The sequence below is a fragment of the Alligator sinensis genome, unplaced genomic scaffold (genome assembly GCF_000455745.1).
Source record: "Alligator sinensis unplaced genomic scaffold, ASM45574v1 scaffold1142_1, whole genome shotgun sequence".
Classification (NCBI taxonomy): domain Eukaryota; kingdom Metazoa; phylum Chordata; order Crocodylia; family Alligatoridae; genus Alligator; species Alligator sinensis.
The window spans coordinates 271,086-288,414 of record NW_005842617.1 but is presented as its reverse complement, the minus strand read 5'-3'; the positions used below and the strand labels follow the sequence as shown (position 1 = coordinate 288,414).

General features: G+C 42.6%; 1 protein-coding gene across 13 annotated transcripts in view; it reads right to left on the bottom strand.

Moving 5' to 3' along the window:
- WDFY3 (WD repeat and FYVE domain containing 3) overlaps window positions 1-17,329 on the bottom strand; it is a 379,376-nt gene that overhangs the window by 177,218 nt on the left and 184,829 nt on the right. For all 13 annotated transcript variants that reach the window (XR_003096142.1, XM_025215013.1, XM_025215023.1 and 10 more), the window contains 2 exons: window positions 12,805-13,272; window positions 7,963-8,061 (listed from right to left, as the gene is read on the bottom strand). Coding sequence is in view for 12 of the 13 variants with exons in the window: in XM_025215013.1 (XP_025070798.1) it covers window positions 7,963-8,061; window positions 12,805-13,272 (567 nt within the window). In the remaining variant the exon portion in view is untranslated. The remainder of the gene's footprint in view (window positions 1-7,962; window positions 8,062-12,804; window positions 13,273-17,329) is intronic.

Sequence of the window (17,329 nt, the reverse complement as noted above, 5' to 3'; positions counted from 1 at the left end):
CTATGTCCTGAGATCAACACAGCTACAACCAACAACCCCACATCCATGTCACACTTCTTAACTCATGCAAATATACAAATAGTAAGATTAGACAGCCTCTCTTTAGTGGTTCATGAACATCAAACACTCAATAATCCTAGCTCAGGGAAACATGCACGACATTTCACAAACACTTTTTTTTTTTTATAAGTTGGTAGGGTTGGAAGGGACCTGAGCAGATCATCAAGCCTGACCCCCTGCCATGGGCAGGAAAGAATGCTGGGGTCAAACGACGCCGGGGTTTCTTTTTAGCCTCTTTTTGAAGACCCCCAGGGTAGGAGTGAGCACCACTTCCCTTGGAAGTTGGTTCCAGATCCTAGCTGCCCTGACTGTGAAGTAGTGCCTCCTGATATCTAGCCTGAATCTACTCTCCATCAACTTATGGCCATTATTCTTTGTTACTCCCAGTAGTGCTTGGGGGAACAGAGACTCTCCCATTGCCTGCTGGTCTCCCTTGGCCAGTTTACAGACAGCCACCAGATCCCCCCTCAGCCTTCTCTTGTGGAGGCTGAACAGGTTCAGGTCCCTTAGCCTCTCCTCGTAGGGCCTGCCCTGCTACCCCTTGATCATGAGAGTGGCCCTTCACTGGACCCTCTCCTGAAGTGTGGTGCTCAGAACTGGACCCAGTACTCCAACTGCGGCCTGACCAATGTCATATAGAGGGGGAGGATCATCTCCTTGGACCTACTCGTGATGCATCTGTGGATGCATGACAAGGTGCGGTTAGCCTTCCTGACTGCGTCCCCACATTGGTGACCCATGTTCATCTTGGAGTCTATAATGACTCCAAGATCCTTTTCTGCCTCTGTGCTGACAAGAAGTGAGTTCCCCAGCTTGTAGGTATGCTGCTGGTTCTTTCTCCCTAGGTGCAGTACCCTGCACTTGTCAGTATTGAATCCCATCTTATTCTCATCCTCCCACCCCTGTAACCTGTCCAGACTCAACTGCAGCCTGTCCCTCCTTTCTAGCATGCCCACTTCTCCCCACATCTTGGTGTCATGTGCGAATTTGAATAAGGTGCTTTTCACTCCCTTGTCCAAGTCGCTGATGAAGATGTTGAACAGTGCGGGCCCAAGGACTGAGCCCTGGGGGACCCCACTGCCCACATCCCTCCAGGTCGAAAATGACCCATCCACCACCACTCTCTGGGTGCGGCCCTCCAGCCAACTGGCGACCCATCTGACTGTGTAGGCATCAACACCAGAATCTCCTAATTTTTTTTACAAGAATGGGGTGAGAGACAGTGTCGAAGGCCTTCCTAAAGTCCAGAAAGGCTACGTCCACTGTGACACCCAAGTCCTAGGATTTTGTGACTTGGTCATAGAAGGCCACCAGGTTGGTCTGACAGGACCTGCCTCTAATGAACCCATGTTGGTTGCCCCTAAGCATACACTCCCCTGCTTGCCCCTTGCAGATGTGCACCTGGATAATTTTCTCAAAAAGCTTCCCCAGGACCGAGGTAAGACTAACAGGCCTATAATTTCCTGAGTCCTCCTCCCTCCGTTTTTTGAAAATGGGGATCACATTGGCCCTTTTCCAGTCCTCTGGCACCTCGCCAGAGCACCACAAGTGCTTGTAAAGCTGTGCCAGGGGTCCTGCATTGACCTCTGCCAATTCCCTCAGCACTCTGGGGTGGAGATCATCAGGACCTGCTGATTTGAACACGTCCAGTCCCACCATAAGTTCCCTGACTAGGTCCTCTCTGACCCTGGGCCTGGCTGTGCCTCCCCTGGGACCATCGGGGGTCCTGGTGGTGAGGATGACCTGGTCTCTGCTCAGAAAAATGGAGGCAAAGAAATTGTTAAGTAGGTTAGCTTTGTCGTCTGGTGAGACCACCAGATTTCCAAGCGTGTCCTGCAGAGGCCCCACATTACCCAAAACCTTCTTTTTACCCGCTATGTATTTAAAAAAGGATTTCTTGTTATCCTTGATCCGGGTTGCTAGTCCCAGTTCCATCTCTGCCTTGGCCTTCCTAACAGCCCCCCTACAATCCCAAGCAACAGAGGTATAGTCCTCCCTGGTGATGGCCCCTCCCTTCCATTGGGTGTACACCTCCTCCTTAGCTATGAGACGTTCCTGGATGCTTTTGGTGAGCCATGGGGGCTTTTGAGCACTCTTGCCCCCTTTGATCCGTGTTGGGATTGCCACCCTTTGGGCTTGGAGGATCCTCTCCTTCAGGAACGACCACTCTTCTTGGACTCCCAACTCCCCACCCCTCCGGGACCTCAGTGCCTCCCTGACTAGTCTCCTTAGCTCAATGAAATCTGCCCTCCCTAAGTCCAGGGCTGCTGTCTTGCTGCGGGCCTTAGCCACCCTGCGCTGGATGGTGAATTCCAATAGGCAATGATCGCTATCACCCAGGTGATTGAGCACCCGCAGTCCCCTCACCAGGTCGTCACTTGTGGCCAGGACCAGGTCTAACAAGGCATTTCCCCTGGTGGGACTGCGCACCCCCTGGGTTAGATGGAGGTCCTGTAACACGGCTAAGAACCTACGTGAGCGGTCAGACCTGGCTGACTGCTCGTCCCACCAAATGTCCAGATAGTTTAGGTCACCCATGATGACCACATCCTTTGACTTAACTGCCTCTGTGACCTGACCTGAGAATTCCCAGTCTAGCTCTTCTCCCTGGTTGGGTAGTCTGTAGTAGACCCCCACTGTTAAGTTCCTTTTCCCCCCCCGACCCCCTTGTATTCCGACCCAGAATATTTCAGTCTGCCCCTCCTCTGACCCAGTGCTACTCGTTGAGGATGTGAATTGTTCTTTGACATATAGTACATCTTCAAATATAGTACATTTGTTACAGTTACTTTTAGACCACAGACCCATTTAAATATAGAAATTAGTGATCACACATTCAGTTCCTCCAGGTTCTGGAAGCTGTTATTGATGGTTCCATGGAACAGATTTAAAAGAAGGTACATAGATTAGGGACTGACAGAAGAGGAATTAAAACTGAGAGTGTTACGGTCTGTAGCAATCAATGATTGTCCGGCTTTATAAACTTATCCAAGATATGTTTGGTTTGTGTGTATGGGGAGAACTTACATGAACACTTTCACACTGATCCCGAGAGATCCTGCTCAACTGTTACATGACTTGGGTTACTGATGCTACAAGAAATTTTCATATGCTTACTGAGGCAGACAAGGTTCTTTGGGTAGATGTGATACCTTTTATTAGGTCAACTAAATAGTTGGAAAAATTGTTCTTTGCAAGCTTTCAGGCACAAACACCTTTTGTGTTTGTGCCCAAAAGCTTGCAAAGAACAAATTTCATGTTTGCAAAGAACAAATTTTGCAAAGCAAGTTGCAAAGAACAATTTTTCCAACTATTTAGTTGGTCTAATACAAGATATCAAATCTACCCAAAGAATCTTGGTCTGTCTATATCCTTAGACCAACATGGCTGCAACCAACAAGCCTATATGCTTATTGGTGAACATATGTAAAAGTGCTTCCAGAATCCCGGTAAGCAAAAATATCTGCTACACACACACACACACAAAAACATTTTTGAATGCATCTAAGCATTCTTAAACAAGATTTCAAAAATTTGCTGGATAGTAGCCCAGGGGCATCCAACATATAGCCTGTAGGCTGCATACAACCTTGTTGGGGGAAAGGGAGCCTTCTTGCAGCTGCAGCCAAGTGTCTGGGTGAGATTGATGGTGCTGGAACTCCAGCAGCACCATGGGAAGAAGCCTGGCATTGTGGCTTGTTCTCATGGCTGTAGCCAAGGACCCAAGATGGACTTCTTGTGAAGGTCCAGCACCACTGCTCTCACCTGGGCATTTGGCTGCCGCCACTGGATGTCAGGATTCTTCCCAAAGTGCTGCTGGGGCTCTAATGCTGCAAGCTCTCGCACAGAGGCTTAACTCCAGCCATGAGAAGGCATTGCAGGGTTATTGTAACTCCAGTGCTGCAGATCTTGTCAGCTTGGCTACCAAGCACCCGGGCAATAGCAGTGGCACTGGAGCCCTAACAGCACCACCCAATCCAGTCCACAGAGCTGGCCTCACACCATTCATATGGCCCAGAGACCAGTCCCCGCACCACTCATCCAACCTGAAAGGTCAGACTCTAGCCAAGGCTGCAGTTTATGCCAACTTTGAAATGTCCTGTTCCCACTTCTTAAAGTGTAATTTAAATTGCCCAAATGCAGAAACACACATGAAACCATTTCTAAATTGCAGCCATCATATTTTTCAAATATTTCAAAAAAATGACTAAAATGATTTTTAAGTTTCAAAACTTGAAATTCATTTTTGTACTCAGAAAAAAATTCAACATTTCAAGCTAATTGGGTGCCCAACAATCAGCTAATAGACTGCAGCCAGGGAGCAACCTCAGTCAATTGTCAAAACCCTGCACCTAGTAACTCTGGCTGGGTTGCTGGGCACAGAGGATTATGGGGCTCTGGGCAGGGAGAGCTGAAGGTCCTCCCCTTGATGGGGACATTAAACCTCAACCCTGCAGGGTTTTTGCATTGTGGCACAAACCCCAAGGTCAGGCTGCTGCTCTCCAATCTCAGGGTCTCTACGTACTGTGTTAAGTAAAAACTGTGTACAGCCCAGCTGGGGAGCCTGTCCCCAGTCCTGGGGTCCCAGCCTGCTGGGACCTTTAAAAAAACTACATGCAGCTGAGCTGTACACAAGGCTTTCTGAAACCCCTGGTGCACACTGGCCTTGGGACTAGGCAGAGGTTACTTGATCCTGGGATCCCCAGGCACTAGGGATGTCAGAAAACCAAAGTCTGGGGTGCAGCGAACCTGGATCCTGTGTATTCATCACAAAGGTTTGGCAGATTTCCTATACAATTTATATACAATAGCAAGGTACAGTATTACTAACATTTCTATTACTTTTACAAAAGGTGTGTTGTCATACATCAAACTGCAAAGACTGAACAAGCAAATGAACTGAAAACGCTTTTTAACTCCGTTTGCTTGCTAATCTGCAATTCAGTAATTCATGATGTATCTTCTAAACATAATTGGCATGTTTCCTCTATAAAAGCACGACTGCTGCTACGCCATGACACTTTATCAACTATGGGACTGTTTTGCAGTAAGTTATGGAACAGTCTCCTCTCTCACCATGTTGACAGAGAAAAATATTCATGTGACATGTGAAGACAGACATATTCCAACCCACACTTGAGCAGCTGTAATGCACGGTGTTCAAAACAAATGTACAGTTCTATTCTCACTGTTCAAAACTTTAAAGTTCCAAAGTGAACAGCTACCCGATTGAAAAACAGTTTATTTAAATAAACATTGTAGGGTAAAAAGTGTCAGAAACACTTAAAAGCACAAGTGCCATAGGTTATTTAGTACAACCTTTCTCAACCCATGTGTTGTGATCCAAAACTATCTTGCAAGAATATATGAAAGGGTTGCAAACAAACTCTAAAAATGAATTCTCCTTTAAAGGAGAAAACCATGGAAAGTCGAGGCTTTTCCCTTGCAGGCTGGCAGAGTTCTAGCCAGCGAGGGGCTGCTTGGGATGCCCCCATGTCCCCCTGCTCCACACACCTACCCTCTGCCCCCTATACTGGGGGGCTGGGACTTGGTGGCAGGAGGCAGCAGGTCAGGAGTGCAGGGCACTGGGTCAGAACTGGCCATTCATGTTTACAAATGTGTCCTGGTACAAAAAAGGTGGAAAACCACTGATTTAGAAGAGACCACCAGGAGCATGACATACAGGATCATCTACAGCTAAAATATGGAAAACATTTTTGACAAATGAAACATCATGTACAATAACTTTCCTTTCCCCTCTTCTGCAATTATCTTGCAGTCTGGCAAATGAATTATGCTGAAATGATTTTAACAGGTACATGCTACACCATCAAGTTTAACATTTGTTTTTTTTTATGAGCTGTTGGACTGCTTTTCAGCTTGTTTGTGTTCAGAAAACCTAAGCCAAGGACTGATTTATATATCCAGAGAACATGTTTTAACACAAACAAGTTAGAAAACAAATCTGGCTGCCTATAAAGGCTGCTGAGCAAAGTATCCTCCTTGAAGTGTTAACGTGATTCTTTCATCTGCCTACATACTGCTGTTGAACCAACAGCTTGACTTACAGAAGCAGGAAAAAGAATGTGCTGTGTCTGGCATAATGGAAAAACAGCATTGTGCCAATACAGATTAACTGTTTTAAAGATTGCTTTCATTTAAAAAGTCAAAATCTGTTCATTTATACATATTCTATTTTGTTTTTCTCAAACAAAAATAAATATTCAAAGGGGCCTAGTGTTGTAGCAAAACCCCCAGTTTTTCTTTTTTTTTTTTTTCTTTTAAAATGCATTTCCTCCCCTTCCCCAAACCATTTCTGACTTTTTCTTTCCCTCTCTATTCCCTGTAGATAAGTATATGTGAGCTAAGACGTAGGATAAGCTTCAGCATTCTATTTTGGTAGCAACTTGTATTTGTTTTGTTTTTTTCTCCTTCTTTATATTGTATAATTATTATGTTTATATTGATTTTTTCTGTTCTATATTACTGTTTTACTGGTACTATATGATTTAGGCCTACATATGTAAGTTACCATAAGTCATGTCAAGTTTCCATTTTGTTTATCAAGTCTCCATCCTGTTCCCAGGCCCAGTAGTGTAACCCATGACTCACACCTACTCCACCTATGTAACTTGGTTCCTGAATGAATGGGAATGAATGAGGGTGCTTGAGAGACAATGGCAGTAGGTCTAAAAAATAGCTCCCTCTGAATGACCGAACCATCAACACCAATACCTGGACCAATGACCCAGCCCTTGGAACCACCCTCAGCATTCAAGGAACAAAAGATGAGGCAACCCACCATTGTGCCAGGCTGCACATGCTCAGTAAGAACACCTGGAGCCCTCTGGAACAGGACTGACCTTGCCTGGACAGGTATGGACAATTGATTTTTTTTGTCTAACTTTTGGGGTGTATAGTATATGTGCTTGAATTGGTGATAGGTATGCATGTGCCTAGGCTAGTTTAGATGTGTATGTTCCTGAGTTGGGGAGGGGGGGGGGGGGGGGTGTGTATATGCGTGTGTATGTGCAATTGATTCGTGTGTTTGTATATGTGCAATTGTGTCACACCCTCCTGTCTAACAGCGCAATATTGAGATCCTGAGAGTTGGCCTGACCTCACAGGGCAACAGTGTTACCTGAAACATTAGTCACAACTGAAGGAAAAAAGTCAGTGAAAGCTATTTTAGAGACAGCATTTTAAAGCAGTTGTCATCTTCCATTCCCTCTCTGTAAGGCTGTAGAGATAACTTTAACATGCCTTAGACATATACTGAAGATGTGATGGACAATAAGAAAGGTGACCAGTTACTTGGATATGGTCCAATTTTAAAAAATGCATAAGGATACAATCTGGCTCAGTAAATGGTCTATTAAGTTTAGCTTTATATTTGCACATAATGTAAGTATTTGCATACACCCCAAGTTCAGTATGAAGTCTGGTTAACAATTGTTAACAAGCATATTTACAATTTTTCAAAATGGGGCCAGTAGCTAATATGGCATTTGACATTATTATAGCTTTTTAAAGCCCTTTTTAGAGTCCTTTAAGCATAAAATTAAATTTAAAAAACAAACTATTCTGCTGAAAACATAACAGAAAACAAAGTACAACTACAATGAAGTCATGTAAAAAGCGTATTTTCAATTTCCACAACAGACAACAGTAAATAGGCGACTAAACAGCCAGAATTCTGGATAGATCTTGAGCATGAAAAATAGATACAAGAAAGCACTTTTAAAAAAACCATTATTATTATACACTGTATTTCAAGTTGAAAAGCACTCTATTTTATATGAATGCCCAGAAAATTAAACTGGTCATCAAGACCACCCTGACTTCAAGCAAGCCGTTTAGATTTAAGTATTTATCCATTTAACCAACAGTTTATTTAATTACCTGCATTTGTGTTTGATCCTTGTAGAAGTACAGTCAAGGTTTCCATAACCAATAAGGCTAGCTGCTTTTGGTCCTCCAAAGAACTGTTTCTTGAATCCCCTAGAAATAAATTTCAGAAGTTCACTGCACTGATTTATATACAATATATAAGTGTGTGTAATATAAGCTTGTTGGAGAAAGTTTTCTATGTAGAATCCAGAAAAGGGGGTAGGTGAGAAAGATAAATTTCCCTTTATAAAAACAATGTGTATGTATGTTAGTGTATGTGTACATACAATACACTTTATTTGCTCAAATATAAGATAATCCCGAATAAGACAATGCCCTAATAATTTAGATTCTATATATGAAAAACGTATAATTATTTTTTTCCAGCTATAGATTCTAATTATTGGAGAATGGCCTTGAATTTGTCCCCTTCCCACTTTTACAGAAGGGGAAAACAAGTCTGGAGGGTCAAGTAGCCCCTTGCCCTCTGCCCCCTCAACTTCTTCCCTTAGCAGTCCACTCTCCTTCTCCCCACTTTAATATCAGACCCTGTTCTCCCTGAGCACATGGAAATGACGAGCAAATTTGAAAACACTAACCTTGAAATAAACATACCTGCAGTGATTTGTATATTACCATAGGCTTAATTCAACCACAGTTGGATACATTTGACTTTTTTTTTTAAACTGCTGCAAGTTCTAGCACAGGTACACCATAAACACACTTTTAAGCAGTACTTTTATACCTACATTACATACCTTTTTATATATAGTACAAACTATGCATGATATTAATCCAAAGCCAAAAGGCTCATGATTTCCAGGTTTCCCTCGCTTTATGATGTATATGCGTTCCTGGAAAACGACGTATCACTTGAATTCACGTAAAGGGAACCCACTTTACAATGTAACAAATAGGGATACATTCCAAGGCCTCAACTGTACTGACCCTCAGACCCATTTCTACCACTTTTACAAGACAATTTTGTGGTACTCACCAACTGCAAACAGTACACACAAGCACAGGGCACTATCGTAATGGGGATGGCAACTATCAAAACACGTGTCGCAGACAACGAGTGAGGAGCACAGATCCACATAGGAGACTATATTCTGGTGTGCATCACTCCCACAATGCACCACACAAAGCAGCTGACTGCAGGTTTCCACCACACCGATTGCATAAGAGTGAATTTACCTTGCAAATAACGAATTCTTGGTATAAAAAGAGTCATTGCATAAGAGTGAATTCACACAAAGAACCCACATAAAGCAAGGGAAACCTGTACTGTAGAGTTTATTGGGCTTTGTCTCACCAGAATTGACAGCATTTCAAGCATGATGACCCTACAACTCAGCATGTGTTTGTCCTCCAGACAGCCCCACAAAGGATCCATATGCTAATCAGCCTCCCACTCATGACCAGAACCGTGTGTCCTTGTCACAAGACCAGGGATACTCCAAAAATGTATATGCAAATGAGGTACAGAGCAACTAGTCCAGCTTCACCTCATGGAGGGCAGGGTCACGTTAATCATATACATCAGGCAGGGCGGGGTGACAGAGGAATTCTGAATGAACTGTTTGGGGCCCTGTTTCATGATGTTCGCAAGACATTTGAGGCTGTGGAAGAAACAACCATCACTGGAAATGAGAAAGAAATGCACAGCTCAGCTGTGGGAATGAAAAGGAAGTCAAAACATAGTCAGTGTAGTGTCTCACCATGACTTTGAAAGGAGTCAGCACTGATGGGGACTGCACTAAATGGGTACAACCACATATCTTATATAGATAGGCAGTACTAACCTATCCTTGTGGTATGTTCCCATCAGCATCTTTGCCTTTTTGGTGCCACTTCCCTGTGGAGAGAACACTCGCCCACTTTTATAAGGGATGCACACATACACACATGCACGCACGCAAGGTTCCCATCAGTATGCTTGCCCAATATGGGCTACGTGTTTTATAGTCCTGCTCAGTGTTAGCTGCATTTAGATCAGCTTCACAGTTGGTGTCCGTTACTGAGCACATGCTGCTTTTGGCAGCAGCTGAATGATAGCCAATGTCTTGTATATGTATACAAGGAAATCTCATTAAAATACAAAGGCTTTTTTTCCTCCATGCTGATGGGGGAGGGGAAGAACCTCATCTTGTATTTGAGTAAATACAGTAATATATACGAAAAGGGGGGAAGAGAGAGAGAGAGAGAGATGAAATTTATTCTTCTCACCTACTCCCTCTTAGATTTCCAAAAAAAAAATTTTCTCCAACACACTTTTAACCACACTGTGGCTTGTTTATATAAAGGATGCCCAGGAGAGTTAAGTTAATTTTAACAAATGGACAGGCAGCAATCCTTCAAAAGCTAAAAGCAAGCAATGTCTACTTTACTTGTAAATGAGATCCACACAGGAGAACAAAAATATGTGTAACACTTTAAATTTGCAGTGGGGATACAAACTGTCAGCCCTTTCCAAAACAACAAAAAAGTATCATCACTATGTTAAACTACTATGTTCCTGTTCTACCAAAGGAAAGAGAAAACTATGGGCTGGGGGGAGGAAAATGGCCTCAAACATTTTTTAGTTTTATATTCATTTTACTGTCTGACCAGACTTGCAAAAGCATGTTGGTTCTTTAGGCTCCATCCCACCAAGCTGTTCCTATAGACCAGTAACTATGCCTATGCATACTGCTCTGACTAATGAAAGGGTGGGTTTTCCTTATGAGAAACAGTTTAAAGCGCCATTCTTACAAAGTGTAAAGTTGCTGATTTATTTATTGCTTGGTAGCACAGATCATATGCAAATGGTAGGGCAAAGACTCTGTAGTAGTGAAGTAACAGCATGAAGCACCCTGTATCAAGGACTCACTTTCCGCTGGCAAGAAGAGGTAAATCTTGCATACCATAAATATAAAAATATAACTGCTTTGTCATTCGCCACACTGCCTGTGAGGCCAGTGTAGAGGAAAAAAATCACAAAAGGGACTGGAGTTTTGGGGCCTTATTCTAAAAGCTAACACCCAACAGAGTATCAAAAAACTGGCTGGCATATCTATTATAGCTAGTCATTGTCCCTTAAAAAACCCCTCAAGGACATTAAAAACATGAAACACTTTTTATGTGCGTCCTAGCTGATGGCATTAGCCCCTCATTTGTATGACAGCTGAGCCAGACTATACTTTAAAAGGCTTTTTTTCTTTTAAGAACTCTATATCTAATGAAAAACCTACTGCACACTACAGTGAAACAGAAACAATAGTTTTTAAACACATTATGGGCATTTTGCACTTATTCAACCTACACGTTACTTCTAAGTGTGAAAAGAAAAAAAAATCCAAAAAAGAAAGCTACCATGAAATGTATTTATTAAAAATGAATGTACATTACCAAATATTTTAAAATACCATTGTCATCTGTATCAAAAAGTCAAGCTTTTCTCTTTCCTCAAACCAGCCCATCGAAGAATTTATTACAAAACCGAGTACAAAGTTAGACATTAATTTTAAAAGTGAATTACAAAAAAAAAAAAAAACCAAACAAACAGTTTAAGATGTAAGTGATGAGCATCTGACAACATGAAGTAGACTATGAAGCTATATCCATTACTACTTAACCCCCAAACCAATTTCTTGCAGCAATATCACCAAAGCATAGGATCCCATAATTTCAAAGGAACAAGGTTTTCTCCTTTTCAATATTTGGATAGAGCACATCCAAGAAATAATCAGACATGCATTAAACAGTGCTGACAATTCAACAAGCATCAGAATTGCACACACAAGCGGTGTGTGTCTTTTAAAAAAATAATAAGCGAAGAATTTTACGGACTTCAAGACAATATTCTTAAAAGAAAACCTAATAGTTTGTAGTTATTAAAAATCCCACAGCACTTTCAGAAGACTGTCTACTGCTCCTGACCAGATATTGATTTGGTCCATCTGTTGGCAGCCACCCGTGTTTTCTAGCTGGAGTTGCAGGCAATGGAAATAAGTACCTCTAGTATTCTGCTACCAACTGTATTTAAACACCCCTTCAAAACATGCTGGAAGACAATTTATTAAATATATTTCACTATGGAATATTTTTTCTAGGCATTTATAATGGCTCTGACCAGTTTGATGTATTTTATTAAGATATTGTATGCCCATTTGCCACAGATAACAGATGCAGTAAATGTGTTACAGGATGAATAAATAAACGGAACATGCAATTGTAGCTAAAATATATATTCTTCAGTTCACACCTTAAGTAGTTATATGGTATAACTGTGGAATGTTACACACATCTTGGTGGGAGTCATTTTTGTACGTGCTTATCAAAACGGAGGCCCTGAACATCTGAAGCTTTCTGCAAGCATTGTCTCTTACTTCTTCAGGGTCTGACTCTATGCAAAAGTGAAACTCCACCATTCCAAGGTACTTAATTAGATGAGACTCCACATAGCAAACAAGTGGGTTATCATGCAAGACAGGACATAATTATACCACGGATACTCCCCATCTTCCCACTTTGGCTCTCTATTAAGTAAGCTTTATAATGCAATATCATAAAGCCTTTTTAAACAATGGAAAATCTAAATTACCACATAGATTTTATTAAATATTTTGTACTTGTCTAGCACTTTTCCCAGAGAAACTCTCAACACTAATGGTGGTTACATATTTTCCTAGCTTTACATGAAAAAAAAAGAGGCACAGACAATTTAACTGAGCTTTCTCGGGTTACACAGGACGTCACTGGTAGAGCTGAAAAATAGAAGTCAGGTGTCTAGACCTATATCCCCGCTCACAAAAACTAATCTCCTTTCCCAGCTAGTCAAATATATAAGTAAAAACAAAAAAGTTACTCTACCTTGATCATTCAGAGCTTGAGTGGGATCTTTCAAAAGGGCTGCATATTTGTGTAAAATGTTTACCATCACCTCCAGAAGTCCCACTTCCCTAAAGACGTCCTTAAAGATGTAGTCATGACGGGTGAACTTAAGAAGAGTCTTCATTGCAACGATGCTACACTGATACAATGTGCTGGATTTTAAGAGAATGCTGACACTAATCAGTTCTTTACAAGGTATGTAATTCAAGCTAAAGATGACAAACTCCAGCATCTCAAAGTATTTGGTCTGCACTTCTGGAATCTTGGAAATTTTCTCTGCAAACTGGGACAAAGTATGCTGGGATTCCAAGATGAAGTAGTTTGCGCTGTCCGCCATATAAATATTTGTGATGGCATCAAGGATGATTTGTGCAAGATAGCTAGTTTTTGCTTTCAAAAATGCATTCTGGAGGACGGAGAAGGCTTGAATATTTCTCACACTGTGACCTAAAATGGCAGGGAGGGGAAGGAGATCAAACAGTTTAAGTTTATTAAGGAACACATATGAACGAACATATGTTCTCTGTAATAAAATAAGTACAAAGAGAAATTGTAGTAAAGAGATTTTTTGCAAAAGCAAAAGCACAGAAAACTGATACAAGAAGCTCCTCTCTGAACTCAATTATTAATGGAAATTGCTCATATTTATTGATATTTAAGCGATCACCTCTTTGACAATAACTGCAAATGAATTCAGTGGTATTAAAATTGAAATAAACATTAAGTAAACTTGAAAAAAAAAATCAAAATATAGAATTCAAATTGAAACTAAAATCTGAATAAACAGGCTATGGCTCAGACTATTCCTCCTTTTTTTTTTAAAGTCCAATTGCTACATTTGGTTCATAATGGGTAACAAGTTCAGTATACTACGCTGCATCCATTACCTACAGCATTTCACATGCTGCAGGCATACTTAGTTTAAAGTGATAAGCAACACTTCTTTCTTTCTTCTCAATAATACCTCGAAACACAACGAAAAATGCTGACCAAAACAAAAGATCCGACCCAGTTAAAAGCTAATACATATAGCTTTCTTCATCTCTCACCTGTTTGGAAGTCACACACGGAGAAAAAGGGTTAGCACAACAAATCATGGTCTTCCTTTTGTTAGGATCTTGTTCTTGCTTAGTTCCAGAATATAACTGCATTGGGCAGGAGTTATTTTAGTACAGGTTTCCCTCACCAACCATGGTTTTGCCAACCACAGTTTTGCATATCCACACTTAATATTCTATATACCATTTTGGCTACCACGGTATGCAGTTTTGAGTAACCACAGTTTTCCGTGGCCATGCATCAGCCCACCACCTGTCATTTTTCCCATAAGCCTTTTGTCTTGCCAACCATGGGAACTTTCAGGAACCTAACCCCAGCAGTTGGCAAGAGAAACCTGTATATATCTCTGTGTGGCGGCGAGGTGCCCCCACAGGCTCTCAAGGGGGAGAGAAGAGAGCCCGCGGACCCCAGACCCTGGGAGCAAGCCCCCAGAGGGGCGTACGTACCTCCTGGAGAGCAGCAGGAGCAGAAGCCGCGCTCGCAGCTGCAGCCGTGCGAACCGGCATTACGCTGGCTGTGGCATCAGCTGTTCCCGGCGAGGGGAACAGCTGAGCCAATCCCAGCGGCCATATCGGCCGCTGCAGGAAGATTTAAAAACCCTGCCGGAGTGGAGACAGGGAGAGAGCCGGAGAGAGTGAGCACGCGCTGGCAGCTCGTGAGGTGAGCTCCGGCATGGGGAGGAAGCAACCCAGCCTGCGAGGCTCTAGCAGGCAGCCCAAGGAAGGGCTTTAAGCCTCCTGCGGGAGGCAAAGCAGGAGGCAGACAAGGAGAGCAGGCAGAGGCACTCTTGCACACACCTGAAGGAGCTTGCACTCAGGGGGCAAGGGAGCGCCCTGCTTGTGGTAAGGGAGAGGAAACAGCTGAGAATCCGGGAGGGAGCTGGAATAAGGGGGATAACCCTGCAGCTCCTCCTGACCCGGAGGAATATTTTCTATTAAAAAAAAGGAACGCTCCCTCCAGAAGGGAGGGAGAACGACCGGAACCCTGGAACCAGTCTGAGGCCGTCATACGAGGCCAGGAAACATTTGTAACGCATCATCCAACGGCTGGCGGGTGGACGGGGGGTAGGGGAGGCGAAGCCCCGTGGAACACCGTGTCGAATGACCGTGAGTACCACCGTCTATCGGGAAACCCCATCCACGCTAAGATCTCCACTGTAGACCCCTCTTAAAGTGCGTTTAACATCCAAGTCGTGGCAGGTGAGTTGAAGGGAGGGGCAGACCCCGAGAGACTAGGCGGCGAGAGGGGCACGAGCCTCACACTCTACCTGGAATGACATGTGGCCTTGGGCAGGCCTGCCAATAGGCCAATATATGCAAGTAGCAAAATACTAGAGGACTACTCAATTAAACAGAATCATTCTGGCCTGAACTGGAAACCAGCATATTGCTTCTGGGTTCCTAGTTCACATAACTAAAACACTCCAGTGAAATCAACTGTTTGTAAACATTTAAGAAAGCTCATCAATTTAGTCCAGAGCATAACATATATTGGCTATCAACCATCTAAAACCTATACAAGTGCCCAAGAGAGACTAAAGCAATTTAGGCTACATACAGGGGTTATGATTCTACCAGAACTGCCACTCTCCCAGTAGAAACAAGTAAACAAGTGTTCATTATTTTTTCCTGGAGGAAAAAATGACCCCTCCAGGAGAAAAATCTTCCAAGTGGCAATCTGAAAGATCTCCCTTGAGAGAGAAACTCTCACAAGAATGAACGCTTGTATGCCCCGCTCCTGGTCTGGTCTGGAAGAGGAGTAGAGCAGTGGGGCAATGCTTCTCATGATCCCCCAAATCAGGGGTTGTCTGGTCCAGGGAATGGGCTGAACGCCTATACTGTTCCCACTCCCAGATGGTTTCTAGCAGTAGAAATTTCTCAAATATTTTTATTACTGAAAATCAACAGGTATTCAAGATCTTGATCACTTGCATGCAGGTTTTTATGAAGAGATACATAATATGAAATTGCTCCTAATCTGATAGGTGCGGCTTTTTAATTTCAGGTCTGAGACCAAATCCAAGAGTGGAGAACTTATTTAAGACAACTCTGGAAGGACTTCTTAAAAACCTCTTCTAGAAACAAAAGCAAAAGCCTAGAACCCAGCCTGCATTATAAACAGCACTACTTTAAAAATGTTCTAATAACATTTAATTTTCTAATACTAACCAAAACCAAATTTTTAATGACCCATATTTTCTTTTCAGATTTAAACAGAGTAACCAAGATTTATTTTGTATGCACCCAAGAACACCATCTTCATTTATTATGCATCCTAAATTGCTCAATGTTAACAAAAAATACAATTATCTAAATGCCGCATTTCATTCCTTTCTATTTTAATATTTATTTTGATGTTGAAACAAAACCTTCTGAAACATAAATTGCAACAATTACATAATTAATACATCTATTTTCAGTCACACATTCATTTAATTATTTCTTAATGACTAGTTTGCATTTTTGTTTTAAAAATTACTTATCAAAAAGCGACTCTGCAGCTCATGAAACATGCTAGACAGACTGACAGCTACAGAGAAAAATATCTGCATGTGATTAAAGCATAAACAGAGCACAAGACCCAGACATACTAGCTTTCTCTATAGCAGTAGTTCTGAACCTTTTTAGACTCAAGGCACCCCTCCATAACTTGTGAATTGAGCAGCTCTCCACTTCAAAACCTAACTTTATGTATTTCAGTTTCACAGTGCTTAGGGTCAGAAGGGACCTAAACAGATCATTAGGTCCAACCCCCTGCCCCGGGCAGGAATGAGTACGGGGTCATAACACCCCAGTCAAATATCTGTCCAGCCCCTGTTATGTCACCCAATATCCTTCTCAGGAGTTTCCATGTGAACAGAGCATTTCTTGGCACCATGGTCCCACAAGGGACCCACGGTCCCGCTAGGGGGAATGCCTTACTGGACCTGGTATTGGCAACGGGGGATGATATGGTAGGGGACCTACAGATTGGTAGTCACCTGGGGGACAGTGATCACCAAATAATAGAATTCATCATAAGACGTCAAGTGGGAAAGGTAACTAGTAGGGTGAAAGTGCTAGACTTTAGGAAAGCTGATTTCAATGAACTCAGGCGATAAGTCAAGGACGCACTGCAGAGTAGGAGTTTTGAAGAGATGGGAGCCCAGGAAGGGTGGCTGTGCCTTAAAGAAATGATCCTTTGGGCACAGGGGGAGATGATCCCAATGCGAGGAAAAAGAGGGAAAGGGGCCAGGAAGCTTCCTTGGCTGACCAGAGAAATCCAGGGCAGCCTGAGGACTAAAAGGGGAGCATATAAAAAGTGGAAACGGGGAGAGATTACCAAAGAGGAGTATACCTTCTCTGCTCGTGCTTGTAGGGATGCAGTTAGACGGGCCAAAGCTACCATGGAGCTGAGGATGGCATCCCAAGTAAAAGATAACAAAAATTTGTTTTTTAGATATATA